The sequence below is a fragment of the Rhinolophus sinicus genome, linkage group LG06 (genome assembly GCF_036562045.2).
Source record: "Rhinolophus sinicus isolate RSC01 linkage group LG06, ASM3656204v1, whole genome shotgun sequence".
Classification (NCBI taxonomy): domain Eukaryota; kingdom Metazoa; phylum Chordata; class Mammalia; order Chiroptera; family Rhinolophidae; genus Rhinolophus; species Rhinolophus sinicus.
This window is the reverse complement of record NC_133756.1, coordinates 109,717,680-109,740,809: the sequence shown is the minus strand read 5'-3', so window position 1 is coordinate 109,740,809 and position 23,130 is coordinate 109,717,680. Positions and strand designations below refer to the sequence as shown.

The 23,130-nt window shown below is 43.8% G+C and overlaps 1 protein-coding gene across 18 annotated transcripts in view; it reads right to left on the bottom strand.

The window, feature by feature from the left end:
* Positions 1 to 23,130, bottom strand: part of SYTL2 (synaptotagmin like 2) — a 104,241-nt gene that overhangs the window by 50,956 nt on the left and 30,155 nt on the right. For all 18 annotated transcript variants that reach the window (XR_012497454.1, XR_012497455.1, XM_019739596.2 and 15 more), the window contains one exon: positions 5,835 to 6,344. Coding sequence is in view for 16 of the 18 variants with exons in the window: in XM_019739596.2 (XP_019595155.2) it covers positions 5,835 to 5,935 (101 nt within the window). In the remaining 2 variants the exon portion in view is untranslated. The remainder of the gene's footprint in view (positions 1 to 5,834; positions 6,345 to 23,130) is intronic.

The window sequence follows — 23,130 nt, the reverse complement described above, 5'->3', positions numbered from 1 at the left end:
GCTGAGCCTCGAGAAGATGCTTAATAAACACCCAAGGGCTGGTGGGCAGACGTGAAGGCAGAAGAAGAGCACTCAGCACGGAGAGGACCCTGTCCTGCTGCCCTCCAGGCAGAACATGCTGGGCACTCCTGTATCCATGCTGCTAATACACACATAGCATTTGTTTTGTCCTGGGTCCCATGCTGGGCAGTCAACGTGCATCATCTCATTTAACGCTTAGCATTTCACCACGATGTACGAAGAATTTAGTCACTTGCAAAAGGTGGTCATCTTCCCTCCTCTGTGTATGAAAGGTCACATTGGCTCATTTGTTCATTCACTAATTCATGAATCCCCTGTCATATGTCAGGCCTATGCTTGGAAATGTGCATCAGAAATCAATCTACAGCCCTAAGTGCCAATGTCAACTCCCGTGGTGCAGAGAGTGTGGGCGCTTACAGAGGAAAGCCGGAAGAGCAGAGACACTTTCCCTTCAGCCTACCCCACTTTTCTCCATGTAATCCCAGACCATACCCCAGCTTCCAGCTTTTCATCTTTATTAGACAAAGTCCTAACATCACAGCCAGGACCTGCTTGATATTATCTGGTCACCTGTGTATAGAACAGGAATCAGCAGCTTGACTGGAGAAGCTGACTAAGCCATTTCCCCCCCCTTTTTATTTTTTTTAACCCCTCACTATAGATGGTTAGACTATGTGATTTGAAAGTACTCTTAGATGTTTATTTTGAATGTGAGAGCTCGAAGAGACCTTAGAGTGTTAACAATGGCCTCCCTTTATAGATGAAACAAATGAGGTCCAGAGAAGTTAAGAGGTTTACCCAAGGTCACATAGAGCTGGGGCCGGAAGCCAGCCTGACTCCTGGCCAACGAACGCTCTTTCCACTGCCCCATTCTGCCTCTGAGAGCCAAACATGATTTTGGTTTCTAAGATCGCTATCACACTTTACCTTTTCTGCGAAGGAATTCAACCTTTGATAGAGAATCTGAAAACCAACACATGTGACAATGAAATAAATTGCAAATGTTCCTTACAGTGGAAAATGAGAGGCAACGTGTGTCCCTGTGTCATAGACACATCATAGCTCCCCATAATCTGCTGAGAGATAGCACAACATGTGAGAAGCACATCCTTTGTAGTTTGATAAGCAAGGCTTCCATCTTGCAGGGCACTTAACCTCTTCCACCCCATTTCCTCATTGCTGAGTGGGTTCAGCTACACCACTATGCAGACGAAGGGGAGAAATGTATGTGAAGCTCTGTGTACAATGTAGTTCTTTGACAAATGTTGGTTCCTTTCCCCTTTGCTTTGAGAGAAACCATCACGAGAGGTCCTGGAAAGCAGTTCTTCAATGACAACTGCCTTCATTTAAAAGAAACTATGCCTTAAGGAAGCAGCTGAGCATCTTAAGATGTGGTCGCGGCTGAGATGGTATCCACTGTGAGACCGCCCATCGTCGTAGATGTGGTTGTGTATGCCTGGGGTGGGGGACGTGGTACTGATGGTGTACAGACGCATGTGGGCAATGATTTCCTGCTGGCAGTGTGACGCAAAGTACAGGAAACACCACCTCTAGAGTGTGTTATTTTCAAACCATAAAAGACTAAAATTACATATGTGTATGTATGGTGATGTTTCTTAAAAAACAGAGGGGGCGGCAAGGCAGACAGTAAAAGAATCCATCTTGATCTGCTTCACTGCTGCTTTGTGAAATATTTCCAGCTGGTAGTTAGGGAAGCAAGCTGGGTAGAGACACATGGTAATAACTGGGCCCAGCCCTTGAGGCTATAGGTAGAGAGGCGGCATGAAAGACAATGGTGGTGGCAACAGTGGCCTGGATCTATCCCCAGAGACACCACAATGCACATTCCCTTGGGTTCAAGAGTGTGTTCTACCATTAACAGGTTGAGTGAAACTGGACAGGTTCCCTGTATGACACTCATTGTTCTCACCCATGATATCAGGATGAGAGGTAACATAGAGACTAAATCATTTCCAAAGTGTCTTGAAATGAGTTTGGGTGTGAACAATTCAAAGCACTGTATATCTCAGGCATGACAAACAGATTTCAGCTTGAATGCCAAATCTCATCTGCAGCCATACTGAAAAGGATTCTGAGGCAGGGTCTGGTCCTAGTGGGCAACGGTGCTAAGGGGCAACCCCTTAGCGATGGCCTGGTGGCTATAGGAGGATTCTACTCCAGAGTCCATAATGAATTAGCATGTGAAGGAACAGTCTCAATTTTAGTTGCCTTTTCAATGACGTTTTGCTTAGGTTAATATTATAATTATATAATTTATGTTTCTAAAGCCACATACCATTACTGTGTTTCCCCAAAAATAAGACCTAACCAGAAAATAAGCCCTAGCATGATTTTTCAGGATAGCATCCCCTGAATATAAGACCTACTGCGTCTTTTGGAGCAAAAATTAATGTAAGACCTAGTCTTATTTTCGGGGAAACACAGTAACAGAAGAAAGACTGGGGCACTATAAAATCACGTTAGGGAAACAAATTGAGATTTTAAATTTGCAATTGATAATCCATTGCATGTATGAAGGCCATTACATAGTAAATTTCTTGAGGGCTGGGTCCATGTTTCAATCACCCTGGAATTATCTTCATATCATTGTCCAGAGCAGTTCCCTATACTTAATAGGTGCTCACTTAAATTTCACTGCATTAAATAATTGAGAATTTTTAGCAATAATTTCCTCCTAAGGAATCAGACTACTAACCAGAGACTTCTGTCCTTTTGTAGAGGCATAATTGGAATGGTGAATATGGGAATTAAAACATATTCATTATTTTTAATGAGCTGAGAAGATTAAGAATTACTCTACTTAATCTTGGCTTTACTCTTTTAACTTTGGCACTGTAGTCATTCCCAGTCTCTGAGTTGAGACTCAGAGAAATTAAGTAACCTGCCCAACAAACGACAATTGATGAGTGGTGAGGATAGAATTCAAGCTCATGTCAGTTTTAACTCCAAGGTCCATGTTGGGGAATTCTTTCCTTATATAGTCCTCACTGTTTTTCTGGGGGGAGGGGGGAATGATGATGATGATGATGATGAAGAACAGCATGGGACAGAGGGAACAGTACTGGACCAAGAGCTGTTCTTCTGGCTTTGGTACTGATTTGCTGTGTGACCCTGGGCAAGTCACTTCCCCTCTCTGGGCTTTACCATCTTTATCAGTAAAATAACTGATGTGTACCAAAAATATCTCCTTTCCAGAGCTAATAAGCTGTAACTCTGATGGAAGAGCCAAAGACAAACAGCTGGGGATAGTGAAAGGGATAGAAAGCAACAACCCACTGAGCAGTATTTTTGGAAATCAGAGCCTAGTTCTGGTCCACCAGCCCAGAAGCAGAACAACCTCAGCACCATCCCTATGAATCCCTTCAGTCCTAAAGCAAAGAGGTCAGAGCACAAGTCTTCTTGTGGAGTAAGCCATGGGTTGGACCTCTTTCAGTGTCCATGGCGATAGGTCTCATGCCCATCTGCCCTCCTGCATTCTGTCACTCCTCCCCAGGCTCAGAGTCTTGGACTTGCCCATGGCCAGTCCACATGAGGTGCTTGGACCTAACTAAAAGGTCCCCCAGAATGGTGGTGGTAAACTGGGCTTGACTCACCCAGATTTTTTACCACCCCAAGCCTTCTCCCTATTAGTTTACAAAAAAAAACAGAAAATCAAGGGCAGCACTAGTGGCAGCTGCGAGGACACCAACAGAAACAGTGGATGGAAGGAGAGTCTGCAAATCCAGCGCTACGAATAGACTCAGCATTTCTGCTAGAACTGCAGACTGGGTGGTGCCAGAGGCTATATAATCACACCCTTTCCCAGACCCATTTCCATGCAGAACATTGCAAATTTTTTAGGATATTTTCATCAACTACAGCAGGTACCCCAGAAACACCTCCACTCTATTCACACAGAATCACAAAACTACACAGAAGACTCAGCAGCCTGAAATGCCAGGGGCCAAGAACATACAGAAGGGAAAGAGGACAAATCTCTCTGCGTAACCTGGCTAGATAGAATTGCAAACCACACATAACACCTTGGAAGTGGGAGAAATTGAAGGAACTTGCAGAAATCCAACATTCAATCCTGACATACTGAGATAGGAAGACCCAGGCCTTTCTTTTCAAGTCTCTCCATCTTGTCTTCTTAGAGGCTAAAGGAATTCCCACTTCCCAGTATGCTTTAAGAATCGACTGATATTTTCTCTGTGCTGTCCCCTTCCCTTATTTCTGAAAATGGGTATAACAGTCCTGTCCTTCCAAATCTCAGGGTCACTGTGAGGAACATAAAAGGATAATATGCGTGAAAGAGATTTGTAAACTGTGAATGGGTAAAGGATTAATCCTACCAGAGGCTCTGATGGCTGATCATTGTAAATCCCCAGCCCCTCCTGAGGAAACTGCTCAAAGCACCCCACTGAGAATGGGGAGCAGTGCAGGTGACTTGTGGGAAGGAGCATGACAAGTAAGGAACCCTGTTCTCGTGATCTCCACTACCCACAGCGACCCCCTGTCATCGTCACAGCTCAGTGTGCTACCTCACACCGAGACAGCCGTCCCCTTTTCTACGGCCAGGTCCCAGGATGGCCTGTCTGCTACTGTTTTCTCAGGGAGAGGAGGTGGAGTTAGTGAATCAGTACCTGAAGACCAGGATTTGATTCTCACTTCTGTCACCTACAGATTTTATGAGCTCGGGCAAGTCACCTGACCTGTCTCTAAGACAACTTCCTCACACATCAGCGTGGGCAAAATTATATCCTCCCACACCTCATACCCAACTGCACAAGCGTGTTGTGAGCGCAAAAGAAATGAGTGCGTAAGAGCTTTGCAACTGTTCAGCGCTGCCTATATATAGATTAGTATTAGTAGCCATACTCAGATACTCTGGAGGGCTTGAAGGGAATTTCAGCTCATTTCAGTTCATTTATAAAGCATCCATGTTCAGTTAGGGTCCAGATATGGGAAATGGTGCAAATAAATGCATTGTTCATGATACTAGTGTCCCAGGAAGTAAAAATACGGCTTCTGCGCCTTTGGGGTAACTCCTGGGATGGGGATCATGTTAATACTAATTTACATTCAGGAAGCCTTTCACTGCCTTCAAAGCCCATGATTCCACAGGCAGTAGGTGGCAGGGCCTGGACTCAAGCCCACGCCTTCAGCATCCTGGCCTCATGCGCCTTCTACCAAGCGGGGAATGAAAGTGGCAAAAATTTGATGTGGAACATCTGGCTCCCTCCCAACAAGGACAGTGTGTCAGAGTTGCTTGCTACTCCTTTTTGTGGGAAACAAATGAAAAACTGTCTCCATCCGAGCCATTTTCAATTGCTGCCGAAACCAATTTCTGAAAGTACGGAGAAATGTGAGTTACTTCTCACATTGCAAATTTTTATTTTCTTTAAAAAAATTTTACAAATTTAAAATATTTCCAACGTGGTTCATGATTCGGTGAAAATAAAGTGGGTTCAGCAAAAAGAAACCATGGATATAAATATACACACACATCCATATAGGTAGATGGATGCATGTGTTTGTATATATTTCGTTTTTAATTCAGTGTGTAATAAGGTAAAGGAATTTAGTTAGGTTTTTCAATCAAGATGAGTCTTTCTGGCAGGCATCCTGTAGGATAAATGAAGAGACACCAAAGAGGAAAAAGTTCCATCCAGGAAGTGAACCTAAAATTGGAACCCATAAATTCAGGCTCCAAGTCAAAACCACCACTTACGGTTGAAGAGAAGAAAAAAAAAAGTGTCCCATCTTCTCACAGACTGGCCCCCTGCCCCAGGACCTCTCTGGCCCCTTACCTGACTCTCTCTTCTTCAACTCTCTTCAGAGCAGCATCCCGCTGCAGAACCGTCATGATGGCCTCTTGCTCCTCCTCCGTCAGGAAACTTAAGTCAATCATTTTGAAAGGCGTACACAAAAATAACAGTAACAAGCCTGACTGAAAATTCTGAAACCTAAACAACCCTGACGGTCTCTGGGCTGGTGAAAATATGTGAACACAAAATGAAATACTATCTGGTCCAGTTCTGCAGCAAATGTCTTGTTTTGACTCTCTAGAAGTTCTGGCTCGGTAGAAGGGGGCCAATTGCAAAATCCTAAGCGTCCTTTCTGGTGAGGCAGTAGTGGTCTGTGGGACGTCAGCAAGAAGAGGCTCTCAGGAGGAAGCTGCATTCCTTGCCAGACAGGTTGCTTCTACAGCCGCATTTCCACTCGCGCTCCCTCTCTGGACCAGTCTTAGACACAGTTTATTCTCCTTCCGCCCTCGTCATCAATGCGATGAGTATCAGCAGCATCTGGGAATCACCTACCTGGGGAATCGTGAGACAGTAAACACCAGTGAGAGGCAGTTCCTACAAGCATTGCTTTTTATTACCACATTTTAAACATGCCTAGGGAAAAAAAATGACCATGTGAGATGGTCTCTGAGATCAGGGAAACCAGTTCTGCCGGCTTCCTGAGCAAATGGCAAACGGGTCATGAAACATGCTTCAACTTAATTTCAGACCGCCAAGATGGAGAGCACACAAAAATACCTGTCAATGTTTAACGATCCATTGAGGAAAGGGATGGTTGCAAAAAAGAGCTGGTTCTTTCTCTCTCTGCAAACTTATGGGGACACTAGGCTAAACTGTCTCAGTAAAGCTCAGAAAGACCAGGGAGAAGTGATTCTAGTTTTCAAGTGATTATGGATAAGAAACTGAAAATAAAAATTGACAAACACTCACTTCTTCATGAGGAGGAAGGTTCCACTGGAGTATATCTGTGCTTCTTAATGACAGGAGAGCTAGTAACGTGTTTCCCCCAAAATAAGACCAGCCAGACCATCAGCTCTAACGTGTCTTTTGGAGCAAAAATTAATATAAGACCTGGTCTTGTATTATATAAGACCGGGTCTTATAGTATATTAAAATAAGACCAGGTCTTACTTAATTTTTGCTCCAAAAGATGCCTTAGAGCCTATGGTCCAGCTAGGTCTTATTTTCGGGGAAACACAGTATCAGGTAGAGGTAGTTTGCACAATAGTGGGAATTGTTATTCTTCACCAAGACCCACCTCTAACCTTTGCTGGACCTGGAGCAACTCACCAAGCTTGTCTCTCTTCATTTCTGAAGAGAAAGAATACTTACTGGTATGTGTATATATACTGGGGGAAAGAAAGAGGCAGGATTTCAAAACTCCCCACCAGGCAAAGTGAGCATTTTTAAGTAGGACAATGGGCAAGAATCCTATTTTCTCTGGAGCATTTTAAACCCACATGCAAGGAGAAGAAGGTGAGACCTAAAGAATGCCAGAGACAGACAGGACTTCAGAAATTGTCAACTCCAGGATTGGGGCCCTTTTAATAACCACAACATTGCATATACAGTAGACACTAAAAACCAGGTGTTTAGTAAATTTTAAAGCAGCCCAACTTAAGAATAAAATGGAGTGTGCATAGTAGTAATTTTTATGAATAGATTCTTGTTTGGGCAACACAGAAGCACTGCTTCCACCACTCGCTAGCTATGAACCATTTGGCAAGTTCTCTCCCGCGCTGAGGCTCAGTTTCCTCATTTGTACTTACTTAACAGTCGGACATCCCTTACAGGTTGTAGGATTAAATGAAATAACAAATATAAAACCGCACATACCTTGCATCCTGTACCAAAAATAGCTACTAAAAATATATTCTGGCTTCCTTTCTGAGTTCACACTTTTGTTCCATCCAGCAGAGCATGAGTGTACTTAGTGATCTATTTTCCTTGCCTCTTTTGAATTATGTTTCTTATCTCCAGCATGAATTTGGCCTTTGTGGACAGGTACTCTGATGGCCTTTGCTTTATCTTCCTGTAGCTCTTTATAAAAAGCCCACAGAAACTACTCAAATAAATATTAAGACAATACTTCATCCTCTTTTTAAAAAAATTCACATGCACTTGCATATATGACTGCCTGGTTGTTCATCTTCAAAACTACTCATCCTTCAAGATGAAAGTCTCCACCTCCAGGAAGCCTTCCCTAACTTCCATAACCAGAGTTAAATGCTGCTGTTCCTAACTATTCATTCCCTCCCCCAAACAGCACTATACAACCATGTTGTCGCTAGAGTAAGCAGAGTATTCATCTCTACCTATCTTGGCCTTGGCTCGTGACTTGCTTTGACCAATGGAATGTTACAAATGTGAAGTAAGCATAGGCCGTAGGTGTGCTTATGTGGTTTGACTGCACTTCTTGTACTCCTGCCATCTGCCACAAGAAGAGTTTGCCCCAGGTAGTCTCTTCAGTCTGGGTCCCAGAAAGAGAGATACAAGGACAGACCAGAACCTGACCCACCTGAAGCCAGGGTCACCCCAGCTGCCCTGTAGATATCATGGTGAGAAATAAATATTTGTTGTTGTAGCCACTAAGGACTGGGGTTGTCAAACGATCCTTTTGTAGCAGGCACTTGACGAACACAAAAACTTTCTCCTCCATCTACATACCTCCACTGCTCTCATTATTTGTCTGACTTCAGTCTCTTCCATTTGACTGTGAGTCTCTGAATATGAATCAATAAGTGAACATATAAATGAATAAATGGACCTAACCCAAATATACAACTTCACCAGGGGACAGCTATCTCTTTTGTTTCATGCATAGTAACTGCCTTAGATCTCAAAGGCTGGCAAGGAAATGGATTCAGGCCACATTCTGGGAACCACGTCCCTGATGAGGCATTACACTGCCATGTGGTTCAATGGGAGATTGTTTTTAAGTTCAATGAGTGGGGGACAGGAAGAGACCAGAAGGAAAAAACCACGTAAGTTGTCCAGCAGTGGCAACTGGCAGGGGTGCTAAAGGGGAAATGCTGGTTTCGACACCTTCAGGTAGAACAACAAGCTGGCCAGTGCTTCTGTGTAAAAGCTTCTAAGGGTTAAAAGTTTGGCCTAAAAGTCAGCTATTAGTGAGGGTAAGGGCAAAGGAGTGAAGGGCTGGAATCTTTGACCCCTCATGAACCAGCTAGTCACATGGCAGGGGAGCCTCAGATGTCAGTTACAATTTTTCAATACCAGGTGCTCCCCCAACTGCCAATATGCTGGGTGTTATCTATCGTGGGAGAAAATCAAACATTTCATTCATTCATTCAACAAACATGTATTGCGAGCCTATTACGTGCCTCAGTACTGAAGACATGGCAACAAATAAGACAGAAGAAAACGTCCTGTCCTAGTTGGAAGAGACAATGATCAAACTAAATAATAAAACGAGATAAATTAAAATAAAATAAAAATAAACAAATCAATTATGTAACTTGTTGGGAGGTGAAAAGAGTCATGGAAGAAAACAAAGCAAGGAAGGAAAGGGAACAGAGTGTGGAGGCAGGGGGAGGAGCTGGAGTTTTGAAGAGTGTTTAGGGCAGGTCTCAGTGAGATGACATTTGAACAAAAATTCGACAGAGGGGAGGAAACAAGCCACAGTGGTATCAGAACGCCCTGAGGTGGGAGTGTGACTGGCGTGTCTAAGTAGCAGATTGGGGGAGGGGGGTATAAATGATAAATGTCTATTTAAAAAAAAAAAAGGAGACGAAGAAGAGAGAAACATCAAGGAGGCCAGTGCTGGACTATCAGAGTGTACCAGGCGGACAGGATAGAGCGGGTCAGAAAGGAAAAAGATTAGACTGCATTAGGCTTTGCAAGGGCTTTAAGATTTCTGGCTTTTCCTCTGAGGTGGAGCCACATTAGGAAAGACAGGAAAAAAAACCACAACAAGGGAATAAACATTTAGTGGGCACCTTCTACACGCCTGGCACTTTACGTACATCATAATGTAGGCTCGTCACAAAGATCTGAGGGAGCTATTTGACTGTCTGTGTTATTCAGATGAGGAGAGTAAGGCTCAGGGAGGTGTCTGCCACCAAGCTTGTATGTGGTGGGGCTGGCATTTGCCTGTGGCTTTGTCAGATTAAACCATCCTGATACTGACATCTCATTTACTTCTCCCCTCCACACAGGTTCTTCAACTTGGGGAAGCAGAACAGAACTCCTGTCTGTCTGTAGACCCTTATTCTCTGCTTAAGCATAAAAGAACCACTGGCCAACAGCCAGCAGTCAGCAACCTCAATGAAAAAGCCGGGAGAAATGAATTTTGACCACAGGGATTCCTGAGGTGTTCACAGAAGGAGTCGCTCCTATGTGAGCAAAAACTTCTCCCTACGTTCAGGCCTCTCTCCCACCCATCCTCTTCATGTTGCTGAGTGATTTTTCAAAAACTCAGATCTGGCAAAGCCGTATTCCAGACTTCAAACCCTGCACCAACCTCCCATGGCTTCTCCGCTAACGCTCAGAGTCCTTACCGTGGCCTGCAGGACTCTACGAAACCTCGTGCCCGCTTTCTTCTCCAAGCTCCTCTCCTTAGGCCCTCGTTACACTAAACTTTTTCAGTTCCTTTTGCCTTAAGGCTTCCACCTATGCTGTTCCATTCCATCCTCCTGAAACACCCTTGCCTGACCTAATACGTCGTGAATCTCAAGTTCGGTGTCACTTCTCGTCCAGAAGCCTCCCCTGCGCTCCCAAGGCCAGGTTAGGCATCGCTCCAGTGTGCTCTGCCAGCACCTGACTTCCTCACTGAAGGTGCTCGCACTCTGTCTCGAATCCCTGTCTACTCGGGGTTGTCCCCCATTAGTTTAGGAGCCAGGCCTGGGCCTCTGCGTGCTTTGGATCCCCAGCACCTGCCGCTGTGCCTTGCATGTACCACGCACTCCAGTATTTAATGCTTTACACAGGTGGAAGTGGATTGAACTTCCACATGACCCTGGCTCTAGGGCTCATAACTGAAAAACCAGGTCCGTATTTTTCATTGAGATCTAGCTCCAGGTCCTTCCAATAAATGTGTGATTTAAGTAAATCACATGACCTCTCCAGGTCTCAGTTTTCTCACCTACATGATGGGTATATTCACTCCCACTTTCCCTTCATTCTGGAGATTATTGTGAGAATGCAGGACACTGTCAAAGGTGAATAAGGAATGAGCAGAAGTAGGAGCGGAGCACAAAAGGGAAATTTGAGGGCTCCAAATGCAGACTGTGCATTTAATTCAAATTTCTCATGTGTCAGCGCTGCTATGCTACATCTGTAAAAGTCAATATTCTTCTCCTTGTCAATTGTCCAAAAGCTAAGCTGGAGAAACCAAGGCCCCAAGCAGTTGGGACTTGCTTTTCATGGCAGCAAGGAGAAGAGCTAAGCTTGCAGCCCAAACCCCAATCACGCTGCCGGATCAAACTCAGGTTAAAACCTGATTAAAACAGCATTTCTTCCCCAACTTGCTCCGCTTCAAGGAAGGGGCCCAGATGGCAATCTCTCCTTTCCCAGATGGCTGGTGTTGTACCAAAGCCTGCAGACCCCAAGGAAGGGGAGGCACATGCCAGTTAAGTAGTGACTCTCACATGATGAGGTTTTCAGCAGAACAGCAAATTGTTCCGACAGTCCCATGACATGAAGAATGAAGGCTTGAAAGAAAAATCTGGGAGGCAGAAGGAGAGCAGGAACAAGTCAGCTTGGGTTGGGGTGGGGTTAGGGAGAATGGTGCTGGATGAAAACAGTCCTGATCAATTAAGAGGCCTCCTCCCAGCGGTGACAAACCATTCCACATAAAACCAGATGCTTTGGAAACTTCCTAGATCACAGCGGCATCAAAGGATAAATGGCATAAGCCACAGATGGTTCAGGAGACACCTAAGAAACGAGTGGAGTGGGACAGTCAGAGAACCTTTGCTCACCTCTCCCCGAGGAGAAAGAGCTTCCCACAGCGTACCACAGTGGGGGTCACCAAACCAGCAGGCCACACTGCCAAGGTTCCCATGCCCAAAGCTGGGCCACTCTAGTTCTCAGGCAGAGCTGGCACTTGGTTGAACTGGCCTGTAATTTCCACGCTTTGCCTCCAGTTTGCCCTGCCAACCTCAGCTCACCCTCCCTTTCGTACAACAATGGAAAAGGAACACAGCTTTCATGTTCTCCCGGAGTCTCCTTTGTTGACGGGAAGATGAACTTCCTCCTTTCCTCAGCTGTTCCTCACATGTTTTCTAAGCCTCTCAGGATCTTGGTCATTTTTCTCTAGACTGAAAAATAAGCAGGTGGTGCTAAGTGCTGTACACATACGATCGCAGTGAACCCCCTGACCACCCAGTACGGCAGGTATTCTCCACGTCGTGCGGACAACACTGGTCTCCAAGATTTAAATAACTTGTCTATAGTTGCCCAACCAGAACATGATTTCAACCCAGGGCTGTAAGATTCTAAAGCCACCGGTTTTCATCTTCACTACATCGCCACCAGCCTTCTTCTCAGAGAGGCCACACAGCCAGTGAGAGACCTAGTCCTGATTCCCAGCCCAGTTTTTCATCCTGCTGCTGCTCCTCTGTACCTTCTTTCTTCACTGTCATTTCCTATGGGCAACATGCATTGGCCCTCAAAGCATCGCATGTTCTTCTATGCACAACTCATTAGGAACAGGGAAATGATTGGGCCCTTTGGGTTTGTTTTATGAACACACACAAAAAGGACAAGTCTGAGATAGAGGAAAAAAGGCACCTGTGTCAACATGCAGCTGTTTATACAACCCCACTAGCCTCTTCGAGTGGTAGAGATGCCTGGAACCAGAAGCTATTACTAAAAGAACCTTTTCTAAATGTTTAAACTCAATCAGAATTTTGTTATACGCTTACATAGAAATGTGTGTGGATTCTTCCAAAGATAAAAGCCATTTTTCTACTTCATTCAACTCCTCAACAGCTAATGTTTTCCATAAACTGACTCGGTGATCTCAAACTAAGAATGTGAGAGAGAGGGATAAGCGAAAACTACTTATACACGACTACTAATATGTACCCCTTAATCTCATAGTCACACCTAATGATAATGTGCCTAGATGTCTGAAAAGCTCTATGTTCCCACATGATGCAGCTGCTTGGGCAGGTTTGGGAATCACAGGTACAAAGGATCCCAATAGGTCACAAATGGCTGACGACAGGTTACAGAGTATAGTATTTGCAAAGTTAAGCATGTTCATTTGCATATCGATTGTTTTTCAGCTGGCTGTAACAAGAGCAAACACAAAAATGAAGTAAGAGCTGAATCAGAGTCCTAACTAGTTCTTTGTGCAGATGAGGAAGCTGAGACACAGAGAGGTAAGACCAATTGCTTAAGGTCACACAGCTACCTCATGTGAGAGCTGGGACTCTTAGAGGAGACTGCCTTTATTTCCAGGACATATGCAACGTCAATCTGAGTAAGGATTTGCAAATGGGCTAATAAATGGATGGAGCTGCATTTCACAGCACCCCTGTAAACCAGCCCACTGATAATGGCAGGCGTTAGAGATGAACCCTACATTTAATTATTTTCTAGGTTTCAAATTCAGAGGGAGTGGAGGAACCAGCTGATTTATTAACCAGGCTGGAATTCAACCCAGAATAATAAAGTTAACTGAACCGTAGCAATCACCAATTCAGACTGAAAAGACTACATCAAGTCTCACTTTGGATGCAATCATGTCCATTCCTGGCCAGCCCAGGGAGTGATGGGCTTTCTCCAATGTAGTATTAACTCAGGGTTTCCCAATCCTGACTACATTACCATCACCTGAAAAGCTTTTTTAAAAAAATACCCATGCCCAGGTCTCTTTACCTACCCCCCCACCCACACCCACCCCCGCCCAATCTCATCCCAACAATTCTGTTTTAACTGGTCTGGGTCAGACCCTATCTGGGAATTTTTTTTTTTTTTTTTTTTTAATCCATCCAGGAGATTGTAAATCCAGCCAGCATTGGGACCACTGAACTGACTTCTCCTCAAATCTAGGACCCAGGGGGTGAGGCAAGCAAAAAGCCAGAACACCAAATAGAAGGCAAGGTTGTGTGAGCACAGAACCCTGCACCTGCGGCACCCTGAAAATGACGCCTCTTTAAAAGTGACACAACTCGGGTGCAAAATGTAAGGAGACACTCACTTTCAGGGTGGTGCATTTGCAGCATCAGCACTTGCATGACCTTGTCCCCATTCATTCTGTGCCCTGGGTGCCTCGCTTGCCTCACCCTCTTCCCAGACATGCTCAAATCTCCTGGCCAGGCCATTAGCTATTCCACCAAAGATATATCAAGTTCCTAGCATGTGCAAGGTCTTCCTTGCGCCTCTCTACCCTCTAGAGACACACTTATTTTAAAACAGGTGAATATTGCTCATGACATCCTTGTACTATACTCCCGACATAAGAGGCTGCTGCATGAAGTGGAACGCAACAGTTCTGGAGTCAAAAGAGGGTTAGAAGGGCACTGTTCATTCATTAGCTCTTTGGCAGTTCCCCTAAGGACTCTGTTTGTTTCTCTGTCTGTACCATGTGGGCAGCAAGACCTACTTTACAGAGTGATGGTGAAGATGGTTTTAGGCTGCAAGTAAAATAGTGTGGGACATAGTAAGTGCTCCGTGGTGACAATGAATCACCACCATGTCACTCAATCACCTTCCCATGCTACCATGAGGTTGGAGTGTTACTGTTGTTGCTTTTGCTATTTTCCTCTTACGTTGTCTCCTATATTCTAACCTCCCACCCCATTTTAAGGAGTTTCTGCACATACCTCTCCATTCCCCACCCTCAGGCCTCGGAGGAGATAAAAAATCTTCTAAATTTGGGGATGGGGGATGGACAGTAGAGAGGTTGAGTGGAAGGATCACACTTTTAAATTACCCAGAATTCTTCTAAATCTTCTCATTTTAGGCCGGGACCTCAGCTTTAGAAAATCAAAAGTGAAAGTCTAACAGCTTGGTCTCTGGTTCTGCATTAACAGCCCTCATCCAATTCTGCTTCCTCTCGTGGTGGGCAGAAAGGGGTCTTGGCGTTCCTTGGTGTTCCCAGCACCTCCCATGGTGCCTAGCCCACAGCCAGTGCCTCATTTACTGAATAAAGGAAAGAAAAAAGAGATGAGGTGGGGAAAGAGACTATACAACAACATAGATGGAAAGCCAAGAAAGGCTACAAGAATGGGGGACAACGTTTGACATCTTCCATAGATGTACAGTATTTGTTAACTCTCTGTGGTGGGCAGAACGGTCCTCCAAAGATGCCCACACTCTAATTTCTAGAACTTGTGAATATGGTACTACATGTTCAAAGGGACTTTACAAATGTGATTAAGAATCTTGTGATCAGGAGATTATCCCGGATTATCTATGGAGACCCAATGTAATCACAAAGTCCTTGTAAGAAGGAAGCAGCATAGTCAGGAGAGAAAAGAAGCAGTGGAGATGGAGGAAGGGGCCACGAGCCAAGGAATGCAGGCAGTCAGAAAAGGCAAGGAAACAGATTCTCCCCTTAGAGCCTTTAGCAGGAACTCAGTTCTGGCAACTACTTGATTCTATCCTGTAAGACCCATTTCAGACTTCTGACTTCCGGAAATGTAAGATAATAAATTTGTGTTGTTTCAAGTCACTAAGTTTGAGGTCATTTGTTACAGCAGAAATAGGAAACCATTTTCTGAGGACAGAAAATCTGCCTTCTTCATCTCTGAATCATCAGCCTGTTGCCTGGAACTCTGTTGACTAAATACATCATCATAAACAACACTGAGGTGGACGCTTTTTTCTCCTCGCCCTCTAGCCAATCAGTTGCCAGGTTTAGTGGATTGAACTTCTGCAATCTCCTCTAATTGAACCCTTTCTCTCTTTTTCTACCACTCATTTAGTAATTGTCTCTGAGCATGGCTTCTCTCATTCCTGGTTCTTCCTCACTTCTATCTACTGTACACAATGCAGCTACATTCAATCTCAAAGCCCCACTTTGATGATGATGCCCTACCTCAACTTACAAACCTTCCCTAGCTCTTCCCTAATGGCAGAGTAAGTCCACATTCCTTATCCTAGTATGGACATCCTCCTGGTTCCAAGCTTCCTATTCAACCTTTCTACCCCATGTACTCCAGCCAAACCACTCAACATCATTGCCAGACACTTTGTTCTTGCTGTTCTCTCCACCTAGAATGTCTTTCCCTTATATGTGCAGGCACCCAAACCTTATCCACCACGCAAATTCCAGCTTTCATACTTCCTCCATGAAGCTGCTCCTGTGGTCCCCTTTCCCCTCACAAATATACCTTGCACAATAACTACTTCTCTCAGTGAGCCCTCATAGCACTTCTCTGTACACCTCTCATCTGAAGTAGGAAAGAGCACAGGTTCCAGAGTCAGATAGACCCAGGTAAAATGTGATCCTCTTATGCAGGTTACTTAGCTTCTCTGAGCCTCAGGCTTCTTATCTGTAAAACGGGCATCATACGTATCTCACTGGGTTGTTGAGAAGATTAAAGCTCATACATAGATGCTCAGCACAATAACTATTCAATAATTACAATATTCACAACAATTACATAATATTATACTAACTTATATACACATCAAATTCCCACTTGTAGACTCTTTAAGGGAAGAGTTTCTGTTCACTTAATTTTTGTTGCCACACAGAACCTTGCATGTAGTAAAGGAAAAAAACAACTTTTAAATATTGAATAAGTCATTTAAGTATTGGGAGCCTCTCTTTAGGTTTCCTGTTCTGTGTATAATAGGATGGCCTCGCTTTTCTCCATTTCAGAGAGCAAGGGAGGAACTCGTACACTGGTTCTCTTTCTGATCATCACTGTTAGATAGGATTCTTAAAATGGAAACTTTGTACGACCCACTCTCTTTGGTAAATGCCTCAATACCACTATTCATCCTCCCCAACAATAAATGAGTATTGTTTCCATTAGTATAAGTTATAGATTGTTGTTTCAATGTCATTGAATTCTAGCTCAGAAAACAGTACTGGTCCTGAGCTAGTGGGACAAAGTTCTCTTTTGCTCCATCACGTTTAGAAATCCCGTGCTGGAGATTTTCCTCCCCTCCTCGTTGGGTATGCAACAGAATTACATTCCTTTAGAGGCATTCCTTAAACAACTTTGATGCGAGAGCAGAAACTTGGCCCATTTTTCCTCAGTCTAGTTGGCATCATCGTGACATTTAAAGTCACAAGATGTGGTTTGAAAATCTAGTCCCCCACTTACTAGCTTGGTGACCACAAACAGCTTTTACCTGAGCCTGTTTGCTCATTTCTAAAACTGGGACTAACCACCACCCACCTCCCTTCCTGAATCACAGGGGGCCATTGAGACCAGGTCTGGAAAGACATTTTATAAACTGCCAAATGATACACAATTACATTTTCCGTTAGCCTTCTAACACGGCATGAGCTCCAAGCACACACCCATAGATTGGATAAGAGGAAGGGATTATAGTACATTCTAGAAGAATGCTTTCACTTCACCTGCCTTCATGTAATCCCTGCGAGACAATAGAGAACAGTGTTGTAATGGTAGATGTCAAATACCCACAGGCAAGCTCCCGTCACAGGAGTCTTAGGAACATCTGACTCGCCATCTGTAGTGTTCAGAGGTGATATTCCTGAAGGAAAGGTGCCATTCAGTGTAACTACCTCGTAATTAGTCAGCACCACCTCTGCCCAGGCATCATGCCAGAGGCTTCACATATAGGACATCCTAAATCTTCAAAATCCAGCCACTACTCAAGGCAGGAGTTGTAATACATAAGGACATTCTCTGCGATTGAAAGATGTTGAGCAATGACCAAACACATCTGAGACAGCACTTAACATTACTTAGCAATTAACATTAAAATGGGCAGCCACCATCCCAACCCCAGTTCAGTTTTCCTCCAATTTTAGTCCCTTTAATTTATTTCCCAGTACATGCCTCACAGAAGTGTAAAGGCCCTAATGAGCAAATCGCGTGAAAAATTCAGCTGGTCTTTTGGAGAAAAACAGCTGGAGCTGACCTTAGGAATTCCACTAATTCCCCCTACCACACAGCCTAAAAATAACCAAAGAGCATTTCTAACTAGTGATGACCTTTCCTTTAAAGGGAATAATATGCAAAAAGGCATGCTGGGGTCATTATCCCAAACCATGATAAATCCTCGGCCAAATGTTCCTATGAGAATTTGCCTTCACAAGGTCAACATTGAAATTTCATTGTGAAGGCTCCCTCTGCCCTACTCCCCAGGCACTACTGGGGCTGTATAAAGACGTTCACTATCAGCCATTAACTACCCCGTTTCCCCAAAAATAAGACCTAGCTGAACCATCAGCTCTAATGCATCTTTTGGCAAATATTAATATATAAGACCCAGTATTATATTATATTATATTATATTATCCTATATTATATTATATTATATTATATTATATTATATTATATTATATTATACACAGTCTTATATTGGTAAAATAGGACCGGGTCTTATGTTATAGTAAAATAAGACCAGGTCTTATATTAATTTTTGCTCCAAAAGATGCATTAGAGCTGATGGTCCGGCTAGGTCTTATTTTTGGGGAAACACGGTATCTTTGCAGCCATGAGGAAGTCACTTCCCCTTCCTTGGCTTCAGTTTCCAAGTCTGTAAAATAAGGTGCTAAACTCTGATCTTTCAGGTCTTCTCCTGGTGTAAGACTCTGGGAGGTACATTCAATGGCTCCTCACTGCCTTCAGGATAAAATGCAGACTCCGCAGTGTTACATGGGTCCCTCCAAATCTGCCCTCTGCCTCCCTCTCCATTTTCCCCTACAGCATAGCTTGAAGGTTCCTTAAATTTACCTGACACCTCTGTACCTTGAGAACATGCAGCTCCCTCTGCCTGTAATGCCCTGTCCCAGCTTCCTAAATTCCTACTCATTTTTCAAGATGCAGTCCAGGCGTCACCTCCTCTGGGAAGGTGAGTTTAGCCCCTTCCTCCCAAGTTGGGTTAGAGTCTTCTCCTCTGTGGTCTCACAGGATTCTGCACTATGTAGCAACTGTTTGTGCCCTTATGTGTCTCCCTCACAAGCCTGGGTGCCCTTTGGAGGGAGAGATGCCATCTCTGAATTCGCAGTACAGGATCCGGGGCCTGCCCTTCAGTGTTTCCTGACACTGTGCCAAATTCCACCAGAGGACCACATGCATTTTAGAGTGTTATTCAAAAGACCAGAAATTGACTTCTTTTTTTAAAGGAATATTTTCTCTGTTCAAAATTGAGGAAAAGAAAACTATCTCCAAGTCTTTGCCTTATTAGGAAAATATATATATATAGCTGTTTGGAATTATGACATAATCTTGTGGAGCTGAAAAATATACATTTGTCCCTGAAGAAACCTCTCTTGAAGCCAATTGAACCACAGTTTTTTAAAAAGAAGATTCAAATTTAGAAATGATGTCCAAATTGGTGGAGCTTTAGGGTTTTTTGGTTGTCTTTTTCTTTCACCAAAAGGAAGGGGAAATCTCCAAAAGGAATAAATTATACACTGAATTTTCTGAAAATTCTCAGCCAAGCCCTGGAAAATCATAAAAAGCAGAAAGAAAGAATGTGATCTTGTATAGAAAACCAAAATGCCTTATTAACTACCACTAATATTGAAAGGTATGTGCATGCTTTAATAGGAGATAAGAAACTGAGTTAATTAATAGGTAGAACTTGAACTTGAAGAGTTGGAGAAGAAACAAACATTATTTCCTTCCAATACCTTCTTCTTCTTCCATTTTTACGCACATTATCTCTACACAAGGCAAACCAGCAAAGTAGGCAGTGCCATCTGTGTTTTACAGATGAGGAAACTGGAGTTTGTGGAGGATAAGGGACCTACACCCGTATCTCCTCTAAGCTACAGAGTTGGGATTTGAGCCCAGGTCTGCCTAGCCCCAAAGTTCTGTCCCACACACCAGGAAGAGTTGTGGAAAAGGTGGAAGAAGGGCCAGGCACACAAATGCCTTGCGAAGGAACTCAAAGATACAAAGAGAAGCTGGTGTTTCCCTCAAACCCTCACTCACCTAAAACACTGAGCTTTGCTGTACAAAACGTTGTGAAGTTTGATGTGTAATGCAATCAGTTACAAAGTGATTTTTACTCTTTATGTCATTCCAGTTTACCAACATATATAAACAAACTCCTGAATTGTGAAGAGCAGGCAGGGAGTATGATGTAGTTTCACCAAATCTATTTTTCTAAACCCTCATGAACAACACAAATCCTTGCACTGATCTGGGAAAGAGGTTTACAGCATTCGTCAATCCTTAAACCCCGCTCCAAAAGCAGGCAAAAATGATCACTGACACTTCGTTAGTCAGGGTCAGCCTATGCCCTGCCTGGAGGGGCAGCCGAAGATGGGGTTCTTTCTGGTCCTTGCTTGGCCACTAACGACTGCAACACTTGGTTTCTGGTGACCTCGCCTGTAAAATGAGGCATTTGATCTCTGACCTTTCGGATAGCTTCCAATTGTATAATTTTTTTTTTTTCTCATGGGCATAGAAGCAAATGGCCAAAGTGAATTCCAACACCAGCTAGCTACCAAATTAGCTGAGGAAGGAAGAGATGTGGAGGAAGGCTGTTGGGGGGTGGGGGGAAAGTCGCCCTGCTGACCAGTGCAAAATGCCTTTTGAGAGACTAACCATTTTTTCATAGGATATAGCTATATTGAAGGAGAGAGTGATAATTAGGAAAACAGAACGTAAAAACTGAAAAAAAATCTTTTCTCTTCCTTCTGTCCCTCCCTCCTTCCTTCCTCACTGAGAGTGTCCCCTGTTTGGGACTGGAGTAGGCACGGGGGGCGGGGGGGTACAACTATTAAGTAGGAAGCCCTGGTTCCTATTGTCAAGAAGATTTTGGCCCACAGCAATAGTGATAGCTCCCGTTTGCACCATGTTGGGGGTTTATACTACAGCTTACGCGCTCTTCACAACAACCTTGGGAGGTAGGGAGGGCAGGTAGGACTAAGTATTATCATCATCCCCCTTCCATTGATGTAAAAACTGAGGTTCAGCAGTGTCCAGTGGCTTGTCCAAGATCACACAGCTGGAAAGAGAACACATTTGCAAAGGGGGGAGAAGACTAGAGATGAATGGGGTCTATTTAAGTGTCAATTGTCTGATAAGTGGGGAAGTGAAGAGATAATGGCCCGGACCAGAAGAGGTGGGACTTGAGTTGAGCTTTGCACGTGGGGTATGGTTTAGACAATTTGTATCCTGCATTTACTAAATTTAATGCAGAAGACAGCACAGTACCACTTTAGAGAGTGTGGAGTGCAGAAAACAAAAGGATGTCTATGTTTACACACACAGCGAAGCACCGTGTCTTTCATTTAAGAAGTGGACATTCTTTAGCCACCATCAGTAATCAGCGCGTGCATTCTCTGAGTATTCTTCCCAGGAGCAGAAACGGGTGGCCCTGAGCCTTTCTCCCCTGGCACTCACAGTGGGTGTCAGGGAGAGGGCTCAAATGCAGTTAGGGGTTATGTGATCCGTACCATAGGGTGAGGGTGAAAACCCCTGACCTTGGCACTCTCAGTCAATACTGTAACTACCTGAGCTAACTGGACTTCTCCAAGTATTCTTTTCTGTGGGTATAACTGCCGTGTTTCCCCGAAAATAAGACCTAGCCAGGCAATCAGTTCTAATGCGTCTTTTGGAGCAAAAATTAATATAAGACCTGGTCTTATTTTACTATAAGAACTGGTCTTATTTTACTATAAGACCAGGTATAATATATATAATATAATATAATACAATATAATACCAAGTCATATTAATTTTTGCTCCAAAACACACGGTAGAGCTGATGGTCTGGCCAGGTCTTATTTTCGGGGAAACGGGGTAATCACATGCTTGCAGAGCAAGCCTGCCTTCCCAGGCTGCATTTATTGCTACCGAGGCTCAAGAATATAATTAATGAGCAACCTAGACCTGCTCTCAGGTGGGAAGGGAGAGGAGGAGAATGGCTGGGAAAGATTTCAAGGTGATGATAGAGCTTCAAGTAACAGAAGGGCTTAGTAAAACAGATCCAGGCTCTGTATATCAGACAGATTGGGATTTAAGACAAAGAACAGGACCTGGGGAGCCTGTGGAATTAGGTTGGAGGTCCTTGAGAGGTGAGACCTCAGACAGAAAAAAAAGTGAGATTCAAGTTAAACCACAGACCTGCTGGGGTCGGGAATTTAGGTGACAGGAACGCTAAGGTTTACTCTTAGCAGAATTACAGGTTTTACTTCTTACTTTTGAGACTTTAGTCAACCCTCCAGAACTCTGATTCCAATTTTATTTCATCAGGTAATATGTCAAACAATACCTATTTCATCAGGGGTTCTAAGATGAAATTCAGAGGTATAATGCACACAATCGAGGGTGTGATGAGATGAAACAATCCCGCTCATTCTAACCCCAAGCAACTGGCAAGCAGTGGGGACAGGATGGAGGCAGGGACTATTGGTGATACCCGAGAAGTGGTTTTGGGGTTTGGACTAGAAGCTGAAAGTGACTCTTTCCATCAAAAAGAATTTAAACATTCTCTTCCACCACATCAGAACCCAGTACTATTTGCAGAGCAAATGCAGTGAACAGAGAATCAGAGCTCCCAAGTTGGAGAGTAGAACCAGTTCCCGCATCTTTTCAGCCTTTCTGGAATCTTGAGAAGCTCATCAGGAGGCAGCAAAGTCTTCCATAGACGTCCCCCAATGAAGACTTGTCCCCAAGCAAGGGCCTCACATAGACTAAGCTTAGGCAGGAGGAACAGGGTAGACACACACACACTCTATAATACAGAATACATATGGTCTAAATACAAAACGGTTGTTATGCATATGGATATATGTAATATACGTACATATTAGCTCTCAGGCATTTGCAACCAATTTATGAAATCCTGAGAACCCCTCACCCTATTGTTATACACAGAAAGCTAGGCAGAGTGGTTGCTAAGTGACTATAAAACCAGGTTTCTGGTGCCCACGTGGTGGGTGAAATCAGGCACTCTCCCCCATAAAAGGATGTCTTAACAAAGCTTATTTTAATTCATATGTAATTGTTTATTGGGAGGGGGATGCTGTTGTTTCTGTGAAGATCCACTCTGTTGGAACACTGACCCGAGCTGTATCACCAAATCCCCAGTCCGACACTGGAAGGAAAGTGTCATTGTCATTCTTATTTTACAGAAGGGGAATTGGACTCAGAAAAGTGGAATAACTTTACCCCGTCTGTCTTCTTAAATACTATGTCATATACAAATATGTGTATGTTAT